Source organism: Accipiter gentilis, chromosome 4 (assembly GCF_929443795.1).
Source record: "Accipiter gentilis chromosome 4, bAccGen1.1, whole genome shotgun sequence".
Classification (NCBI taxonomy): domain Eukaryota; kingdom Metazoa; phylum Chordata; class Aves; order Accipitriformes; family Accipitridae; genus Astur; species Astur gentilis.
In genome coordinates, this window is record NC_064883.1 from 3,766,914 (window position 1) to 3,787,912 (window position 20,999).

General features: G+C 36.4%; 1 protein-coding gene across 7 annotated transcripts in view; it reads left to right on the forward strand.

Annotated features, from left to right (window-relative positions):
* The window catches only part of SLC4A7 (solute carrier family 4 member 7), a 96,256-nt gene that overhangs the window by 41,850 nt on the left and 33,407 nt on the right, over window positions 1–20,999 (forward strand). For 5 of the 7 annotated variants that reach the window (XM_049798647.1, XM_049798651.1, XM_049798649.1 and 2 more), the window contains exons 3-6: window positions 7,193–7,336; window positions 9,562–9,697; window positions 10,714–10,874; window positions 13,176–13,364. In XM_049798647.1, coding sequence (XP_049654604.1) covers window positions 7,193–7,336; window positions 9,562–9,697; window positions 10,714–10,874; window positions 13,176–13,364 — 630 coding nt within the window. Of the gene's footprint in view, window positions 1–7,192; window positions 7,337–9,561; window positions 9,698–10,713; window positions 10,875–13,175; window positions 13,365–16,213; window positions 16,583–20,999 lie in introns of all 7 variants that reach the window. The other 2 variants (XM_049798652.1, XM_049798653.1) reach the window with 1 other exon arrangement.

The window sequence follows — 20,999 nt, forward strand, 5'->3', positions numbered from 1 at the left end:
GAACTTGATGGCTCCAGATTGCTCAAATTTTAAATTTTTGAGATGAGGCTGAAGAAATAGGAGGCTGTACTTGATTCTGAAGCCTGTTGTTTCTTGATAGCTTTTCATAACATTTATCTTACTCTTTTTGATCCCTTTAAATTCAGTTGTTCCAAAATTTGACTAAACCTCTGACCTGATGGATGTCAGAAGTCTTTCTGAATGGGTGACTTCTCCATTTGCAGTTCACTGAAAGCTCATGGTTTCACAGCAGTTAAAGCTTTTAAAGTGTGATTTTTTTTTTTTTTTTTAAATTTCTGAACATTCCTTATTTTATAAAGAAAGTGTGAAAGTTTTGAGTGTTTCTCAGAAAGGGTAACCCTTACTTGAGGCAAGATTGCATCTGTAATATTTTTCCATATCTCAAAATATCAGGAAATAGATGCATTTGGGGACAAGCTGATCCATTTAAAGATGTATGCAGCTGTTGTACAAGAGAGGGATGTGATCAAATTTGTTGTGAGAATGTATTTGTGACCCATTGATGAAGTGGGAGAATCTTCTTTGCAAACATTTCTTTTGAAATACTGTACAAGCACAGCCTTATGAATGTGGAAGCCTGGTGTCCTTACAGGGTATGGCATCGGTGAAGGGCTGAGAACATTGGTTTCCTTATTAGCGGATGAAGGTATGTATCCTTTTTCCTGAGCTCTGCTGCAGAGACAGGCTGGACCAAGAACCTTTCAGCACAGAGAAAGTGTGGGGCCCAACTGTGGTCTGACGTGGAGGTGCGATGCAAGGGCAGCTCGTCCCCCCTCCCACAGGTACTAAGTGCCGGCTCCTTTGCCAGGCGAGGGAGGTCAGTGCTGGCAGTGAGCCGCAAAAACCTGGGGCAGACATACTGTGCCAGAATCGCTGCATAACTCCGTCGGCTGGCACTCAGCTTTTCCTATTACTGTTGCTACCTGCATGTCTCGTGTAATTAGTGGTAATGCCTTCTTGAATATTTGTTGATTGTGTCAAACAGAAATATTCAGTGCGTTCTTCTCTTATGACTGCCACTACCAACTCAAACTTGGTTTTAAGTCAGAAAAAAAACCACTTCTGTGGGTAATGAGAAATCTGGTGTTTACTGCTTCTGCCAGTCAGCGTAATATGATGCTGTCTTTCATTGTGTAGTGAGAAAACGCTCTTACTGAGCTGCTTTACCATATGCTGTGCATACTAGATTTTTGGATACGCGTCTCAATTTTATCGATCAAAGTATTCTAGTATAAAGAGCGTATTCTCAGATATACTTAATTACGAGGAGCAACAGGAGATTTCAGCATACAGCCCAGGAGGATTAATGGTTTCCAAAATATGCTCCACTTGTGGAGAACCCTTGGGGTCCAGCTATGGCATGTAACTGTCCCATGACAAAATTTTCTTTACTCCTTTATATAGATTTGGTTAGAAAAATTTATTTCAAATGTATTATTCTGAAAGGAAGAGATAATTTTTGTCAAATAATTCTTTTGCCAAAGCACAGAAGAAGAATCCTTGGTAATAATACGGCTTCTTTATATTCAATTCATGCATGGGAGACCAAGATTATATGAAAATATTTTATATTCAATTTTACTACATTAATTCCTTAGAAAATAATTCGACTGTTTCTTGGGAATGTTTCATGTGAAAGAAGTTCATAAAATGAGCTAAAATACTACTGTTTATTTTGAAATATGTAGTTTGTGGCTTACACTAAGTACTTCACTATCAATATTAAACTGTACATTTAATTGCATACTTCAGAAATGTGGCATTACTTTCAATTAGAAAATTAGAGAATTAGCATGGTAGCAGTATTTTCAGTGAATTACTGACTTGAGTGAGTTTTCAGAATTTTCATTATAAATAAATAAACAAAGCGAGGGTGGTGGTGGGATGTAAATGAGGGATTCTTACTTATTCCTTAAGTTTCACTAGGGTGCACAATATTTGGAGAAGACCTTTGGGCTGTGAAGTTTTTTGGGGCATGAAAAGACTTTTTTGTTCTCAGTCTTTACTACTTCCATCTACCTAAGATTGTTTTTCCCATTTGTGTGCTTCTACCTTCGGAGCAGACCTGCGACAGAAGAGGTAGAAGTTGTGCTAATAAATTGCATTGAGCTTATTTTTGTGCATACAAGTACTTTCTGTGATGTGAGGGGAATTAAATGTCAAAGCATGAGATGATGGATTTCAAATGCTTCCTACTAGGATAATGCCTTTGGGGATGTGAGTTAGAAGACATCGAACAGCTGCTTTTTCCCCAGTTTATGGTCTTAAGGAACAGATTAGGATCTCTACTGCAGATCCTCCAGTTTTTCCATACTGGAAAGCTCCATGCAGGGACAAGGTAGATTATGACATTATTTGATTAAATAAAGACTTTTGTGTAAAATAAATGATCTATCTTCAGATTATTATTTGAAGATTTTTTTGAAAAATAGTAATTCTTGTCATGAAGTTTTTGTCTTCAGCAGGCTGTTGGGACCTTATTGAGAAGATGGAGTCAGACTCTTGTTGGAAGTGCATAGTGCAAGGGTGAGGGGGACCATGCACAAGATGCAGTGTTGGAAGTGCTGATTAGATGTTAGGAAATTTTTTTAATGCAGTATGTTGTTATACATTAGAATAGGTTGCCCAGAGAGGCTGTAGAATATCTGTCCTTACAGACACTCACAGCTTGGCTGTTTGCCATCCTGACCAAACAGATGGCTTCAGTTTTGAGGTTGGTTATACATTGGGCAAGATTGGACCAGATAGCCTGCCTCCAGATGTCTCGTACAACCTTAATGAATACATGATCTCTGCAGTTCAAATTCCTAAGTAACAGGATTTGAGAATTCACATAGGTACTAACTTGATTTACTTTCCCTTGTTAACATGGGGAAGAATGCCCTCCTTTGTATGAAGCTTAAAAGGCATCTAACAAAATGATGGTTAGAAAAAAAGGAAGTTCTGTGTGGAATTGTACTTACAGGGTTGCCACATCAGAGCATTTTTTGATACTTGTTTTTGATCTCTCTTGGACTTTAGAAGTCTTCTATTACCATTTTCTTAGGGGCTTTGGGGAGAAACCAGGGAGCTTAAACAGAGCATTTTCTATTCTGTCAATTTTATAGGATTTGATGTAAACTGACTTTTGAAGTAAGGCCAACCATGTGATGGAGACATGTAGCAAGCTCCTAACATTTAAATTTGTTTCATACTGATAAGGATCTTAAGTAGTAAATACTCTTGGTAGATTTGAACAGCTAAGCTTGGATAAAGTCATGTTAGATTAAAATGAACAATTATCTCTTGAGCTTTGTATTACTAAATTTAGTATTGGGCAGTCTATTGATTATTGGTTTAAAGTAATTCTATAACAAGCTTTGCTTGAGAGTGGTACTGTGGTACAGATATTTGTGTGAATAAAGCTTTGAAGGTCATATAATCGTACCTTTCAAGCTTTTAAAAATAACATTCAAGTAAAAGTTTGTGTTCTTTTTAGAAATAACACTGATGCTAGTACTATGAATTCCCAGCCTTTCTAGAGTTAACTTTTTCTCTGTTGCTGTTATATTACTTGCCTTTCTGGCTTTGGCAGGGGCAGAGGGCGTGTGAAGGAAACTGTAAGTTTTGCCCAATTCATTGGAAATGAAGGAAAAAAAACCCTGTGTTTTTGTTGTGTTTTGTTTTACCTTGTAAACTGTGTTTATAAGTAAATTTTTATCTGTCCATCTGCAAACATTAATTACTCTTATATGAATGAAACTTAAGGGAACAGAGACCTACTCGATACAGCTGTCTTTTATTTTTAGTGGGCTTCTCAGTGCTTTGCTTTATGGAGTTAGAATTAAGGTTAAGCTTGTCCAACTTTTATTATGCAGTTCTGCCCTGCCTTTTGGAGTTGAATATACCTGCAACATATGTTTGGGTGATCGTGGTAGTATACTCAACAGCAATAGATTTGGATTTCCTAGGTAGTAGTGGAGTTGTCCTGTGTTTATGAATATCCATGATAAAAAAAAAAAAAAAGGTTCCTTTCTTAAGGAACAGTCTGGTGCACTCATAACTTCCTGAAACTTTTCTTGGTTAGTCTATTGTTCTGCCACCACCCAGGCTTGCTCCAAAAAAAGAAAACAAAAAAAATTCAGAAGCTCTTTTTCAAAATAAAATTTTTTCTTGAAGTTATTCTGGTGGTATGACATTGGATTGAGATGCATTTTACTTAATAATTGCTGAAAATCTTGCTCGACAGCATTTCACAGTAGTCCCAAAATACAGTTGCAGGTGTAGCAGTCTGATCACTTTGCATATACAGAAGTGATTTGTGGAAGGTATTCTTGTTTTACATTTGCCTGCAAGACAGTGTCTATGTGAGGAAATGGCCATTCACACAATAGTCGCTTCTGGGCAGCGTGGGCTGAAGGGTAGGATAACCCACTGCTTGCCTGTTCCCTCGTCTTTGTGATACCCTTAATCTGCTAGGGTAGTGAGAAGGCGCTTGCTTTAAAGTTTCCTTTTGGAGTAGAAAGTAATACCAAATGTTGTAGGTTGTGGGCTGGCTGCTCAGGTTGAGGACTTAAGTTGGCAGTGCCTACTCAGTGTGCCTTGAAGCAGCTATGAGGCACCTGATAGTGATAGCTGAGAGGTCACCACATAGTGATAGCTGTGAGGTCAGTGCATTTTGGGTAGGAAAGCAATTTGCTATGGTTTCAGGCTGTTTAAAAACACCTTCAGTTTGTTGCTTATTTCAGCTCGGTTTTCTCTAGCTTTTACCTGTTCCCTTGCAACGTATCTGCTCTCCTCCAAACTTTTCTATTAAAAAAAAATAGTCAGACTGCAGTTTTGTAACAGGAGATAGACGACTTCTACCTCTCATCCATGCAACAACATGGTCTTTGACTATGGAAATGATCACACTATTACAAATGCTTATTTTCGCAATAGCTGGGTGAATTGTTTAAGATGGAGGCTCTTGAAAAAATGGTATGGGATTTTTGTTTGTTCTTTAATACAGAAAGCAATGTGGGATTTTTGTCTTAATTTATGGGAACAGGAAGGGACTAAAGCGTGGAAGTCCTTCTGATTTTTCAGGAAGTAAAATATTGAACAATTTCAGATTCCTGAAATTTTCTAGAAAGTAATCACTTGCAAGTTTTTCTTGTGCAATGATCAAAACGTATACTTAGAACAGTCTTATTAAGAATATTAAAACAAGCTGATAATATAAAATGCTCTATTACTAGAAATATGTTTGAGTTTCTCTTAGGAAAAAATAGTTCCTGCAAAAAATCAAACACTTTGACAACAAATAAAGCTGCTTAACTATATGTATAACTGTAGTTAAATACTTGCTAATTGAATATATAAATTAAAACAAAATTCCTAACAGGGATGATAACAGCATTTGCAGTGAGTGGTAGGTCACTCGGTTGCACCAGCCAGCTTTGAGTGTGGTGTGGTGAGTAATGCAGCTGTTTTTGAACCTAGTACTTCTGCTTTACCTATACATAAGCTTATTGTATCACGTTGGTATCAATAACATGACCATTGTTTATGGTGCCACCTAGTCATACTGTATGTGAAGTGCATTGATTTATGTTTAGGTGTCACATTTGCACTAATTTCTCTGGAATTGCATTGTGCATAGTAGTTGAGGGTGGAGGTCAGGCTGCCCCGCTGAGTGTTCATAGAAGAAGCTCACAAAAGAAAAGTCTTTCTCTATAAATAGGACTGATGAATGCTTCAACAAATTAATCTGTTTTCCACTCTTACATGGAAACAAAAAGCTTTTAGTATGCTTAATTTCCGATTAGGTCATAATGCCAATCAGTCAACTCTAATTAAAACTAGTGTTGGAAGTCTGTCAAGAATCGGGTCTTGTAATTTGAAAAGGATACTTGACCAAATTAATTAAACATTGAACTTGCTCGTGCATTATTACTGACTTTTGCTTAGTCTTTTTTACTCGTGTAGCACTGTAAAAATGGTGCTTACAAATAAGTTTCATGTATCTTTTTGGGCTCAGAGATGCTTTTCTTGGGAAACAAGTTTAATATACTACCACTCTTTATTTCTTTAAAGCTCTGTAATTGCCAGTATTTTTCAATTTACTTAATCTAGTGTCTGTGCATGCTATACACACATATATACGCGCATGTATGTGTACAGTCACAACTCGTAGGGCTTGCTCCTCTTCTATAAATTTGCTGAATTTGCATGTGTCTCAGAGATGAAAACCACTTCCTTTTCCTTTTGTTAATGTCAGTCTTCTGTAATAACTCTTCTACAGCATGAAACAAAGTATTTAGCGTTAACCTCCAGGCTTATAGTTAATGTGTCTCTTCCTGAGATTGTTTGTTTAAAAAGGAATTGAAAAGGTTATTGTATATGCTAACTCCGTCACAGGAGACACAGTAGTAATATACTCATAACAGTCTGTTGATTGATTTCTTTTTCCAAGTTGTTGATGCTAGTATTGCCTTAATGTGAAGGGTCAAAGGAAGAACAAGATGTTGAAAGTACATGAGCAGTATGTATGAATTTGAGGATGTACTACCTAAACTTAATAAAAATTCTAAAACAGAAAAAAACCCCAAACCCCAACCTTCGCTGTAAGTTATTTGATGTTTTGGCATACACTTCCAAACTGATGCTAAATTAGTGGTATAGTTGAACATCAGGTTCACCTAGATGTGTCACATGCTACTTGAAGAAATCTTGGCAGTTCATTTAAGCAGAGGAAACTCCTTGCTGACTCTAAACGATGGGTAATTTCTTAATGAAGTTCATAAACTGAACTAGGAGATTACATCTTGCCATTGTAACAACTATCCTGATACGAATCCTTGCAAACAAGAGGAGTATCATGTAATTTCTCTGCCGTGCCCTGGTGTTTATCAAGTAGCTTCTTTCAGTGTTAGAGGTCAAGCTTGGGTTTCTATATTACTGTTTCACAACTGAGTTCTTAAATTGGGCCATATTCTTATTCAGTTTATCAGGGAAATGAGTATAGCACTAGTTCCTTGAGACCAGGGAAGGACAGAAAGGAAATGGTAGTATTAGTTCACTAAAGTTAGTTTTGCCAAGTGTTTTGGGGTTTCTTTTTGTCAAACTCCTTGTCTTTTTGACTAAGACACTAAATTTGGACAGGAGATAATTTTTTGTTTAATTGTTTCCTTTAAACTTTCTTGAAAAGGCCACAGAGCTGTGTATATTGGAGTTCACGTCCCCTTTGGAAAGCAAGGCCGTCGACGGCATAGACATCGTGGGCACAGGCATCACAGAAGAAAAAAAGAAAAAGAAACTGACAGAGAGGATGGCCGAGAATCTCCATCATATGGTAAGAAATCTGTTGTGCCAGTTCCTTGTGTCTCTTGAAAGTAAATTTGTAGTAGTTACTCTGTGGTTAAACTTTGCTTGTTTTCTGCTGTTTCTTTGATTCTCACTGTAATTAATGTCTTTCTATGTACAATCAGGCAAGGATTTTGTGGTTGTATTTTATCTAAATCATAAGCCGTTGGACTTCATCCAGGTGTCTGCATGAATGTTCAGCAGCCTGCACTGAAGAAGTTATACTAGAGCTTTGCAGTACTTGCCTGTAGCATAAAAATCTGTGTTATTTAAATTAGACACTTTTTTCACATCGTGTAGCCTTCTGTTACTCTTCCTCTGTCACTCAAGGTTTTTGAAAGTATGAATATAGCTGTGAAGCAGCATTTGCCATGGTAATTTGATCAATGATCTATTAAAATATTTCCTTCAGCCTTCTTGCTGTCTGGTAGTAATAGTAAAAGAATTGTATTACCTCCTAAGTTTAGTTTTGGATCAGACACTGCTGCCCCAGCCAACCCCTTATCCTCAAGAGGTGATGACTTTGTTATAACATTCTCTGAAATGAAATTATTTGGCAGTACTCTTAGTAGTTTTTCTTCAAGATCTCAAACCCATTTTTATTCCTAGGCTGTAGTGAATGGGAAAGATATGGTGCAATGTTCCACTTCAGGTGTGGACACCATGCTGTTCACTGTCACCTTTCTATGGCTAGAACTGTGTTCTACGTGGGGCCAGTTCCCTGAAACAAAGGAGTTGTCAAAGCACTCGCATTTGAAAAGTCTCCTCTTACCATTCTCCTACAGTTTTTAGTTTCATCCATCGTCAAAACTTCCCCTCCCAAATACAAATCATCATAATTTGATTTTATGTTTGTAGAGTCTTGCTGTACAGGTTCTGAAGCAGCAAGTAATATTAAATAGAAATACACACTTATCTCTTCTGGTTACTTCTCTATCCTCGGTACACAGGATATGGCAGGATTCTTGGGGTATGTTGGTTTTGGGACAGAAACAATCTGCTTTAGATCTTCATTGATAATGAATGTTGTTTGTATTCAAGAGCTCTTTTCAGAATTATGTTACTGGATGATGATGTATGCCACAACAACAATGAAAAGCAAAATTCAATTCTGAATGAAGTTTATTAGGAACTCAGATCTTATGTCTAAATCTAAAAGGCGATATTCCTTCTGTAGTGAAGTGTACAGTTGTATGTTCAGATCTAGCAGCTGTGAGAGTGGTGTTTCAGTGAACAAAGTAAAATTTTTGAAGTTGAGATTCACCTGGATTTTCTGTGTCTGACTTTCCTTGAGATAACATTGTGATTACGACATTATTGAACCCTTGTAATTTCAAAGCTCTCCCTTGAGTTGAAACAAGATCTGTGTGTAGGTATTAGAAATATCTCTAAAAACATGTGGTTTTATTGTGGTTTTTTTTCAAAGTTTTACTCATAGCAGTGAAGTCCACTACTTAAATTTGATCAATAAAGATAGTTAAATTTTGTTATAGGTTATTACTGAGCCTGTTCCACTAGGCATTACACCATGAGAAGTTAAAATATTTCATCAGCATTTTAGCTGTGTAGTTTCTACTTTCCTGTGCTAATTTAATTTATGTACAGTGCTCCAACCATGCAATGAGAAAGTTAACAGTTTTTTCCATCCTATGTAAGTAGCAACAGGCTGCTGAAAAATCTGCTGCTCTAACAATACGGGTGCCTGGGTACCCACTATGTAGAGGGGGAAAAAAAAAAGCGCCAGCTATTTAGTATCTTGAACTATTACTAGGGCAACCAATCTATAAGTCAGGCTATTTGTTTCCATCAACCTGTGGTGTCGTTCCCCCCCCCCCCCAAATTAGTGTCTGTGTCATGATGGTATCATTTATTTTGTTCTCAAAGTGAAAACAAGTTTTTTAACACGTCGGTATATTAATTTTTGCTTTTTTACCAATTTTGCTGTTGATGTTTATTTTCATATTGTTAATCCATAGAAGAGCCGAAAATACTTAATTGTGTTATGTAAACATAATGTTTTGTTTTGGAAACAACAAAAAATTTTAAAAGGGCTTCCTTTTAAAGAAAGTCCATGTTTCCTTTGTTCCTAATCCCTCTTGAAGAGGATATTGCGCTGCATATTTCTGAGAGCAGGAGACTTAACTCTTGCGTGGTGTTTCTTGCATAATAGAAGTATGAATTCTTTTAATTGTTCAGTTTCTCCTTTTCTTCAAGACACACCATCCCAACGAGTGCAGTTTATTTTGGGTACTGAAGATGATGATGAACACATTCCCCATGATCTCTTCACTGAAATGGATGAACTTTGCTTCAGGGATGGAGAAGAATATGAATGGAAAGAAACAGCTAGGTATGCTAAAAATAGATTGTTTCAAGGTATATATTCTAGTGATTTTATTTCAAAGAACTGCAAACCAGGTCTAGATTAGAATTTTCATGAACTGTAGGAGTTCACTCAGTTCACACTCAGCAAATAAAAACTTTTGTTCTTATTGTCCAAGTCTGAAAGAATCAGTATGGTTTCTCAAGAGACCCTCAGTCTTAACTGGTGCTGTGTTGACTTTCCTAAAACTGATCATGCCAAGCATTATGAAAAGTACAACTGTGTTTAGTTATAAATACAGGTGTTCAGCCATGGGACACAGTATTTACAATCTCAGAAATCTCTTTGCTTTATTATTGCTGATATTAGTGTCAAAAATTGGGTATTACATATGTTCTTCTCAGGTAGTATTTGATTAATTTTTTGCAAATTGCATGCATGAACATCACGGGATCCCACACTTATTTTTGGCCAATATTGGTTAAGTTGCTTCCTTCTACATATGCGTTGTAATAAATGCTTCTGCATTCAGTACTTCTAACTACCTTATTGCATGCTAGCTTTTGCAGAAGTTCAATTTACATAATGCATGTGAGTCAGAATCAAGGTCAATATATAGTCACACATATTAGTATTACCTAGATCTTAAATGTCTGACTTAGCACCCTATGAGACTTGAACATGGTATACGGTGTGTTTCAGACAGCTTTCTAATCCTAAAATACTGGTGAAACCCAAGATAATCAACTCAAGTAACAAGGCACAAACCCACACTGTTCACAAGAACTCGTGAGTAGACAGGTATTGTTCAAACCAAAAGAAACAAAATAGGCAAAAACTAAAACAGTTGAGTGTGGTTAAAAGGCCTGATAACAATGTTCTGACTGTCAGTCAGTTGGGTTGTCTGAGAAAATGAAAGCCAGTATGAGCTGATAGGATTTCTTGTTCCATGTCATACAGAACCCACAGGGAAGAATGGGATTGCTTGCCAAATTGTCTGTCTTCCAGGAAAAATAAAATACGTGTATGCGTATGCATTTCAGGTGGCTGAAATTTGAAGAGGATGTTGAAGATGGTGGTGATCGATGGAGCAAGCCTTATGTAGCAACTCTGTCTCTGCACAGTCTCTTTGAACTGCGAAGCTGTATACTTAATGGGACCGTCATGTTGGACATGAGAGCAAACACACTAGATGAGATAGCAGGTTGCAGCAAAACTTTTTTTTTTAAATATTTTATTCCTAAATTGTAGTCTATAACTTAAGATGTTTTTGATGGTGTCTTTTTGTGTTCTTGAAAATACTATACTGAAGAAGCAGGTGTGTGCATGCTTATGGCAGTTTCTTCATCTGGTTGTAAAGAGCTGGTCCTACAAACTTCACTTAGAAGGAGCTACACTGGATGAGTTGGACCTCCTTTATTACATATTTTAGAATGAGGCCCAGAATTTGCCTTTATGTTCTAATCCCTGAATGTGTTCTCTGTCTTTGTTTCTACAGATGAAATGTAAATATCTGCCAGAACATTTTAGGACTTGTTTGTGCACTTTAGTACCATAATTATTAATCATAACTTGGCTGATGTTAACTTGATGCCATTAGTGCAGTTGATTGTTGCACATCTGGTATTTTTTTCACCTTTATAAGAGGTGAGCAGAAATAAATTTTGTACATGTTGTTTGACCTACTATGTTGAGTGTCCTCACTAATCACATGGTCATTTTGGATATTATAAAATCAGCTTTGAAGACTTTTTCTTATATATATAAAGGAAAGAGATAGAGATAGAGATAGATATATATATATATAAAAGAAAGATATCTCTCTCTCTCATACATATATATATCCCTCTCTCTCTCTATATATATATCTTATATATATATGCACATACACGCCCCTGCTTAGCCTGAATGCCTTTGAACTAGTTTTACATAACTTTCCTGGTATGTCTTGCTACAGGTACCACACAGTGGAATGCCTTCTCAGGAATCATGCTAGGCTTAGGACTGACCAACACACATGTGAAGGACAAGGTGTTTTGGCATTAAAAACTTGGGCAGTGCTTGAAATGTTTTCTTGTTTTGTTTTAAAATCTTTGAAAATCACTCAGGAAATTGGTATTACCTTCCTGTTTCCCTGACTTACTGAGCAAGAGTGTTCAATACATGGTTTGTAAAAGTAAAGTTTGGTTAATAATTTTTTTTTAAATAATTGAATTTAGCAATAAACTTAGAACATAAGAAAAATAATTATTGCTTAATTCTGTGTAAACAGCACTGTTTTAATAGCAGGTATTTTAGTTGAAACTAGGATGTCTTAAGAGATTGCATGAATTTGTTTCAAGTTAATTTTAGGTGCCATTAGGAAGCATGTAGGATAACAATCCTTGACATACAACTGTATTGTCTTGTTTCCATGAGCTGGGAATACCTAGTAGGTATTCTTGGTTCTCACTTAACACAGGAGGGAGAGGGTGGCAGGTTTCCTTTTGAGAAGCTATAACAAAAGGCTGTGTGTTGCCAGTAATCCCGGAAGGAAGCTGCACCGTACTGACAGAGACCTTGCTGCATATAATTTTGTTTGTAAGGTATTCTAAGCCATAACCTTTTTTTTTCCATGGTGAAAAGTTCTGTATAATTGCAGTTTACCAAGACAGTTAAGTTCTTGATACATCAGTTAAGACTGGCAAAATATACTTTAAAAGCTGTCACATAAGTTTGTGTTGATTTGTGCAGCTTTTTTGTTTTTTAAAATTAATTAATTAAAAAAAAGGCAGCTAAGAAATCACAGCAGATACTTTCCAAGATGTGCAGGCTTTCTTTCCTGGTTTGAGCATACTGATGAGATGCCCTTTTCAAACTTGATGTTGTTTGACCACTGATTAGTTAGTTTTAGGTGATGTAAATAGCTTTTGTTTTATACTTCCTCTTCTAAAGCATGTGAATTGCATGAAGTTCCATAGAGGAACTTAGGGCATCTGGAGGTGACAGAGGAGTTAAGGAATTAATCTCATTCTATAATAACTTTCCATTTTATATAGTCATACACTTTCAAAATAGGGAACACCAGGTTAAGACTGTCGTAAGTCTATTCTCTATTGTGTTTCTGTCTTTGTGTGTTCACTTTTAGTGGAGCATTGTGGAATACAGATGCTTTTTTTTTTTTTTTTTTTTTTTGAAAAGGAGTTGCCATTGAAAGCTGAAGTAAATGACAATAAATTATAAAATATGAAGTAACTTATTAATAGCATAATTTTAAAAAATAAATACTGTCTTTTGGATTCGCTTGTTGTGCTTTCCTTATTCTCACATTTGTTTGTTTAGTGACATCTTTGAAAATTTCCTGTGGATTCTTTAAGATGACTTTGCTAAAGAAAAGACTTTACTTTTTAAAATAGTTTTAATTTTTTTCTTATTACTTGGTGCAACCACAATGCTTGAGTGTGGTGAAGGAGAGATTTGATAGCCACATATATGATTTTCTTTTTTTGTTGTTCTTACTATGTAGATATGGTTTTGGACAACATGATTGCCTCTGGCCAGCTGGATGAATCCATAAGAGAGAATGTGAGAGAGGCTCTTCTAAAAAGGCACCATCATCAGAATGAGAAAAAATTCAGCAATCGGATTCCCCTGGTTCGGTCTTTTGCAGATATAGGCAAGAAACATTCTGACCCTCACTTGCTTGAACGAAATGGTGAGATAAGTTGTAGCATCCAGTTTTTTCCAACCTGTTTAAATAATGTTCTTACTGGGAGATGAAGGAAAATTCAGCTGATAATAGCAGATAAGTGTTTCCTTCTCGATAAGCAATGAGCTAATGATAACAGCGTGTGTGATGTGTAGCTGTGGATGATGTTTCTGTATATTTTTGAATTTACTCAAACATTGTACTCCTGCTTGTATACATAGCATGCATTATTGTTTTAAAGTATAGAAATAGACCTACATTGGTCCTAAAGCTTTTTAGGCTATGTTTGAATAAAATGTGTAATGTTTGAGGAATTTCAGCATCGTGGCATAGCTTTATATGTTTGTCAGATGGATCCTACTTGCTTATTCAGTCTTTATACTAGAGATTTACTTTGTGGTCATGTCATGAGTTCAGTGGTGCTGAGAATTACCATGTTTTAATCCAGTGTTGGTACGTTAATATGGATAGAAGTTCACTATGCTAATGGTGAAGAAATTACTTTTATCTAGGATGCTGTTTATTTTTACTTTGTTTTGTAGAGAAGGATCTAATGGGGGGGAAAAAAACCCCAAACTCAAGAAAGGTATTTGCATTGTTTTTATAGGCTGTACCACATCTTTTATTGAACCAATTCCTGAAAATATTCTGGAATATCAATACAATTACTCTAGACATCCACTTCCAAAGTCCAAATAGCAATATATACTGCAGAGCTGCATACATTTATTCTTTTATTTCTTATGGCCTCTATTTCCATCTCTGTTCTTTATGTTTTCTTTCGCCTTGCATTAACTAAGACACATATAATTTCAACTAAATTTTTTTGTCTAGTGAAAACTTGGTACTGATTTCATGAATCATTCCTTGAAGTGAAATTCCTTTGCCGTCTTGAAAGATGCCTCATTGCTTAGAATGTGTTCCACTTAATTAAGTGCTTGTTGGGAGCTCTCAGTTTGATATGTACTTGGAATATGCTCCAGCAAATGTCCAACCTTGCTGATACTTTTTGTTAGCTAGTGAATATATGATGTATGCTTAAATATGTCCCTGATAGTTTCAGAATTTTTTTTTCTAGAATGAAAATACAACTAATTTACATAAGAGCATAAATTCTTCTATAACTTCTGACCTTCCTGTTTTGTTGAGCAAACGTGAAAATTTCACATATAAACTTGGTTTTACCCATCCTTGAACACGTGTATCCCCAGTTGTAATTCTGACAATTTTGTATTTGAGGTCTCTTGCTTGTCAGTTACTTTTCATATATATATATATATATATATATATATACACGTATCACTTCCACTTCCCAGTGCATTTTATTCTTAATACTATTCCTACAATAGAATATGGGATATATGCTGAAATAAGAAACCAGAATAGCATGATGAACTCTTTGCCAGTGTATACTGATTTAGTTTTTCTTTATAATCCTGTGGTTACCTTCTAATAAACTGGTAAACCAAACATGCATATGTGCATAATACTTTTTAGGCTCCTTTTTACACCTGTGTGTGTTTGGACACCTCATGTTGGTGATTCATCACAGATATACTGACAGAAGTCTAATTATTGTCGTGATTAATATAGACAACCAGTTTTCTTTATCGGTCCTCTTGTCTTTACTGCACTGCAGTTTTAATAGTTGATCTTTGAGGCTTTCATTCTTAATTTAAATCGTTTGTATCTGTAGGATCCACTCTTCCATTGTTGGGGGGGTGGGCAAATGTACGTGAACTTTACCTAGGCATACTTTCTGCGCTTCCTTCTGTAAATTATTCTAGGATTGTTCAACATGTTGGTCTCTGTAGTGCCCAGTATAAATGTGAGTCTAAATGTGTCTAGTTTTCTGTTTCCTTGCTTGATGGCATGGTATGTGAAAACAGCACGTGTTTGATTTCAGAGATTGTAGGAGAAGTAGTTGGTACTCGTCTCAAGGAGACTGCCATCCCAGGAAAAGCGTTTGCAGTAAACAGAGTGAATGGTATTGCTAAACCTTCTAACGGAAGTACTGATGTCAGGATAGACAGTCTCTCTTCCTGCTTAAGGAAGAACTGAAATCCATTACAAACTTAAATCTGAGAGAACCGTGACAAGACTTTGTTTGCTTTATATGAAATTAGTGGGACACTGAAACTGGATAGGGCAAGAAAAGTAGCAATGGATTTTGGAGAATGTGTTTGGTTTTAGGCAAATGGGGATATTGGGTAAGTCACTGCAAGACGAAATGGAGAAGGGACTATGTATCTCATCCTCCTGCCCACTTCAAAAGTATATATGGAGACTACAGATGGCTAGGAAACTTCTTATTAAAAGAAGACTTTTATTGGAAGACAGTTGCATCTGACCTGATTAGATATGTTCGATCATGTTCACTTTGAAATATTTTAATTTTAAAAATTAACAATACTTTGTATATAATGGATGCAGTTAACTGTGAAGTCTTGTAATATTTTGGCTACTAATGTTTTTTTTTTTTACTGTGTTTTTTGGATGGCATTAAAGGTAGCTGCTGTGCAACTTGGGATAAGAAATTCTAGGAAAATTTTAAGAGTCAGTTTCAAGAGATTCAGGTTTTTTTGTTACATTAACAAATCATACTGACTTTAAGGTAATATCTTCTCCCACATATCTTTGGCGTTCTAATTAGTTACTCATCAGTAATTTCTGATTTTTCTAATGTCTGAGATCAGATTTGCTCTTATCTCTTGTCTTACTTGCATGAGTATGACACTTCTGGCCCATAAAGCTTGCAATTTACTATGTAAATTGTTAATGCATATTTGTGTCTGTGGGTTTTTGAGTAATATCCCTGTTGTAAGCCTCATGGTGTTTCATTTGTTTTATCTCAGGGGAAGGCCTTTCAGCCTCCCGCCACTCTTTGCGAACAGGTCTCTCCGCCTCAAATATTTCCCTGAGAGGAGAAAACCGTTTGTCAGTTCTTCTCAATTACCTTCTTCCTTCTTCAAGAGCTGGAACGCCGGCAACCTCAAGGTGTACAACCCCTGTAACTACCCCTCAAAACACACCACCTTCCAGTCCTACCTGCAGCCACCCGCCAACCACAAGTGCCCAGCCAAGTCCGCTTCAGGGCAAGGAATTGCTGGTGTCACCTGCCAGTGATGATATTCCTTCAGTAATAATCCACCCACCTGAGGAGGACTTAGAAGTCCAGGAAAGCCAGGAAAAGAAGACAGAGGAAAATATTGACAAAACACCAGGCAACTATTGAAATTTAAGCTGTCCATGTGCAATGCTGTCTGCATCTGGATCACTTGCATTGCGATGTTTTTGGCACATAACTTGGGCACAAAGGAATATGTTACCTCTGCCTGCATGTTTTATGTCTTCTCAGTTGTGACTGTGTTCTTGTTTGGCATTTTTAACTTTTTAGCTTTTAACTAAAGCCAGCAAAAAAAAAATTTAACCTTCATTTGTGTAAATAAAAAGGAATATGGTTTTAAAATATCATATATAAGCAAAATGTCAAAAATGGTGGCCTTTTCCTTTCACTCACCTACAGTCCATGTTGGGTTTTGATTTGTTGTTTTTGTCAGTGATCGAGTTAGTATTTTAAAACAGTGTTTGATATCCTGAGATAGCTACAGCTGAAGACATAGCGAAGTGTTAGAGATGAATACAAAAAGAATTGGGAAGGATGCAATTATCAGTAGTGTTCGTAGTTTAGTTGTATCATGAAGTCTTTAAGCAGTTTTATTGTTGCCTTTGTGCTTTTGAAAAACTAGGGCAATTAAAACCAGTAGTAGTTTATGACGGAATTGGCAGGTTCAGTTCACCTACAACTGTTCCCAGATAGCTATCCATTAGTGCACTTCTTCAGCATCAGACACTTGGTAACTGTTTTGTTGCGTTTGATATGCAAAATACGATAAGGTAGTTAAGAGTTTATAATTGTAGGTTAGAGCTCAGCAATTTATTAAGTTATTGTCTTGCAAAGCTATTGTTCTTCACATGTAAAAAGGTATGTATATATATAGGGAAGTTGAAAGGATGGAAAGTTCTGATGGCTTCTTTAATCGTTTTTAGTAAATGTTTCATAACTCGTGCATTCTGCATACATACTGTTATACTTGCTTTACTTTTGCAAAATTATCACCTATTTAGAGACTTCAGGATTCTTCTAGATAGCTCATGTCTTTAAGGGGATCACATTTCTCTTTAGCCTTCAGGCTCCTCCTGCTTCTTTTTATTCTCCTTTCCCTCCTTCCCAGAAACTTATTTTGCCAATATCTAGCATCTAGCTTATAGATTTGACTGCTTTACACCTACGTGTATTGGGGGGAGGAGAAGCTGATTTCACTCAATTCTTTCAATGAGGCTTTTCTTGGTTGTCCTTCCTCACTTGTTTAATAAGTAAGAGCACACTGTTACATAGAGCAGTGAAAATACGCTGCCAGAAAAGGCTCTGGTTATCTGTCTTGTCACATTTTGCAGCTAAGTCACTGAAAAGGAAAGAGCAAACTATGTTGTAGGCTGTTATCTTGAGTTGGAGTAGGGGTCCCATCCTTACTTAAATTCAGAAAAGCAAACTAAAAATTATTTCTCTGACTTCCTTGTGGGAAAATAAGAGAATTCACATGAAGATCGTTCTCTTTCATGGGTGATCTTTCAAAGGTAATGAAGAACCAGAAGTAAAATAGCAGCTGTAATTGGTTTTCCAGTTTTCATGTTTCTACTCATCTGACAGGAATGACAGCATGCCAGACCCAAGGTCTTTAGAATCCAAGAGAAGGCAAACAAATGAAGATCAAGTACTCGATGCTATTATCATCACTAATAAAGCTTTCCACCAGAATCTCCAAGTCATGTTCAAATTGCTTTTGCGCCTCAAGGGGATGTTTCTCATAAAGGAAAAATCTGAAAGGGATGATTTCCCACTTAATCTATAAATAAAAGTCTTTCCAGAGAAAGAGGAACGGCAATAATGATGTAAGACAGGTGCGCCCCCCCCCCCCCCCCCCCCCCGCTTCCCCCCGCCTTTTTTTTTAATTCAAGAAATTATCTGACTACAGAAAGACACATTTTCTGTAGAGATGTCTTTGAAGACATTCTCAGACTACAACTTCAGGGCTGCAACTGGACTAATCTCTGTCTTGGGAGACAGACTTGAAGGCAACCCTGAAGAGGAAGTCATCATCTTTATATTAACTACTCCCCCCCCCCCCCCCCCCCAAAAAAACCCCAAACCAAACAACCCCCCCCAAAAAAACCTTCTTGGTCCATTCCACTATAGATTATAGTCTGTATTGCTCTCTAGTAATTCAGAATATTGCAACCTGAATACTTTTTCCAAGTCTGTATGATTGCATTGGGTTTGCCTCATGTAAGCATTAGGAACTGTGTTAGTTTTGTAATAGGTGGCTTTCTTCTGTTTAGCATTTGTCTATCCTTAGCCTTGTGCTATTCAGACTTTATTTTTTAGTCTTTATAAATAACTGGAAGGTTACTGAACTTAACGTGAATTACTGTAAAAGGAGGGAAGAGTGACACACTTTCAGTCTACCACATAACTTTTTATCAGCCTGTCATCAGTTCATAGTAAGTCAACCAGGCAAAGGGTTCTCTTCAACGTTTTTTTTTTTTTCCTTTCTTTTGTCATCAGTTGAAGAACAGCTTTTGTTTCCCCATCTTTGAAACTGTTGAATAATGAATTCCATAGGTAGAGCTAGGAAGAGAGCTGTGTCACAGCCAAAGACGAACACTGTTAATTCACCAGCATTATTAAGCTTTTTTTAATGTCTGTGAACAACAGCAGAGCAGCCTGTTTTAAGGGGTCTTTTGGTTCACTGATAAATGTACTTTAAAACTGAGTAAAACAGTATGTAAAATGGTTTTGCTCTTCCAATAATTATGTGCTGAACACAGTAATTCAGAAAGGTTTACATATTTGCCTTCCTTCTAGGAATAATTTTAATATTTTTTCACATTAAGGCTGTATTGGAATTTATTTTTAAAAATTGATCTTTATTTCCTCAAAAATATGGTGTGACTTTGTATTTAAAAGTTTTGTATTTCATAAATTTTGCCTATATAAATAAAGTTATGTTGGAATAGTCATGCTTAGGTGTTGAACTCATCTTATTTCCCCTTAATTTTTTTTTTTACTGAAGCAGAGAAGTGAGGCAAATGTCTGTATTCTTCTTTTTCCAGTAGATAATGTCCATTAGATTTTTGTGATCACAGTATTAAACTAAGTGTAGTTGGCTAGAAAATGCACATGATCTTTAGTGAAGGTGTATTTGTAAGTACTTTGAGTGATCTTACTAGGTTTTAATCCAGACTTACTCAAGACTCAATCCACTGTTGTCTTTCAAAGGAGGCAGGTGGTATATTTACCTAACTAACAACATCGAGAAGAGTACTATATATTTTTAATGATCTCCTTGGTAGCTTGGTAAGTCTAGATGAATTTCTCTGTCTCACAGTCTGGAAAAACTACTAGGTAGTCTTCCTTTCAGCAGTAGTCTCTGAGTCGTATCTACTGAACTGGAGAAGAGGAGGAAGTAAGTTCCTTTATTAGTGTGAGATTTCAGTAAAAGTGTTTTGTTATTAGAGATGGTAATTTTTTATTCTGAGTTTCCCTGCAAATATCAGAGTGGTTGATATGCATAATGAAATGCAGTATCACATGGAAATGCTTGCTCAGGTCTGAAAACCTGTAAGCAGTATTTTCATGTGAGTGCAGCAAGTCTGTCCAACTGCAAGACCAACAGAAAGGAAAACTCTTTACATGTGGCTCAGGATCAGACAAGTGTTCCTGTATCGGTGCCAAAACTTGTGAGCCTTAACTGTGACTGGTTGGAGGCAAACCTTTTAGAAGACTTAGTATTACTTTAGTACTGAAATAATAGATTAGTTTATGCTAAGACGTAGAATCCTTTTTCTCTATCCTCCTCCTTGATTGTCTCGCCACTTTTTGTTCTAGTCTCTGCTTGCTCTTGCTCACAGGGCATTTGCAAAAACTGCAATATTATGCATTATTGCTCATCCTTCATCTGTCATACACATCTTTAGTTACCTTTATTGCTACATAGAGGGGGGGAAAAAGGTTGTATGCATAAACGTCTATATTATGCTCTTCTTCTGCAACAACTGTTTAATATTTCTGTTCTATTTCTAGTCCTACAAATACATCTTAACATCAACTCTTATGCAGTTAAATACTTTGAACAGCTGATTTCACAGATGGTTGATTGCTGTTAGTTATTCTTGTGAGTAATGTGTACGTCTTGGAGCAGAAGGGTAGCATGTGATTATTTTTTTCTTTTTGGTCTAGCTAACTGAACGTAGTATTTATAGTGTTAGCTAATTACTTGTGCATATTAGGATTCACAAAGGAAATTACAGCTTATTAACTTCATTTGTTTTTTGCTTCAGGAAAAACTATCCACACCGCTTATGTCCATATGAACTGTAAGAATGAAAATTAACGGTGAAGGCTTGGACCTGCATGTTTTCCATTGATATGATGGCTCTTTGAAAGAGTTTTTTGGAAGTAAATTTGGGGATCAAAGAAAGTGAATTCAGTTGTCATTTAAAATGCTAAAAAATGTCAAATTGCTAAATTATAAACATGGAGGGATGCAAGTAGTTATGCAGCAGTAGTTATGATGGAAC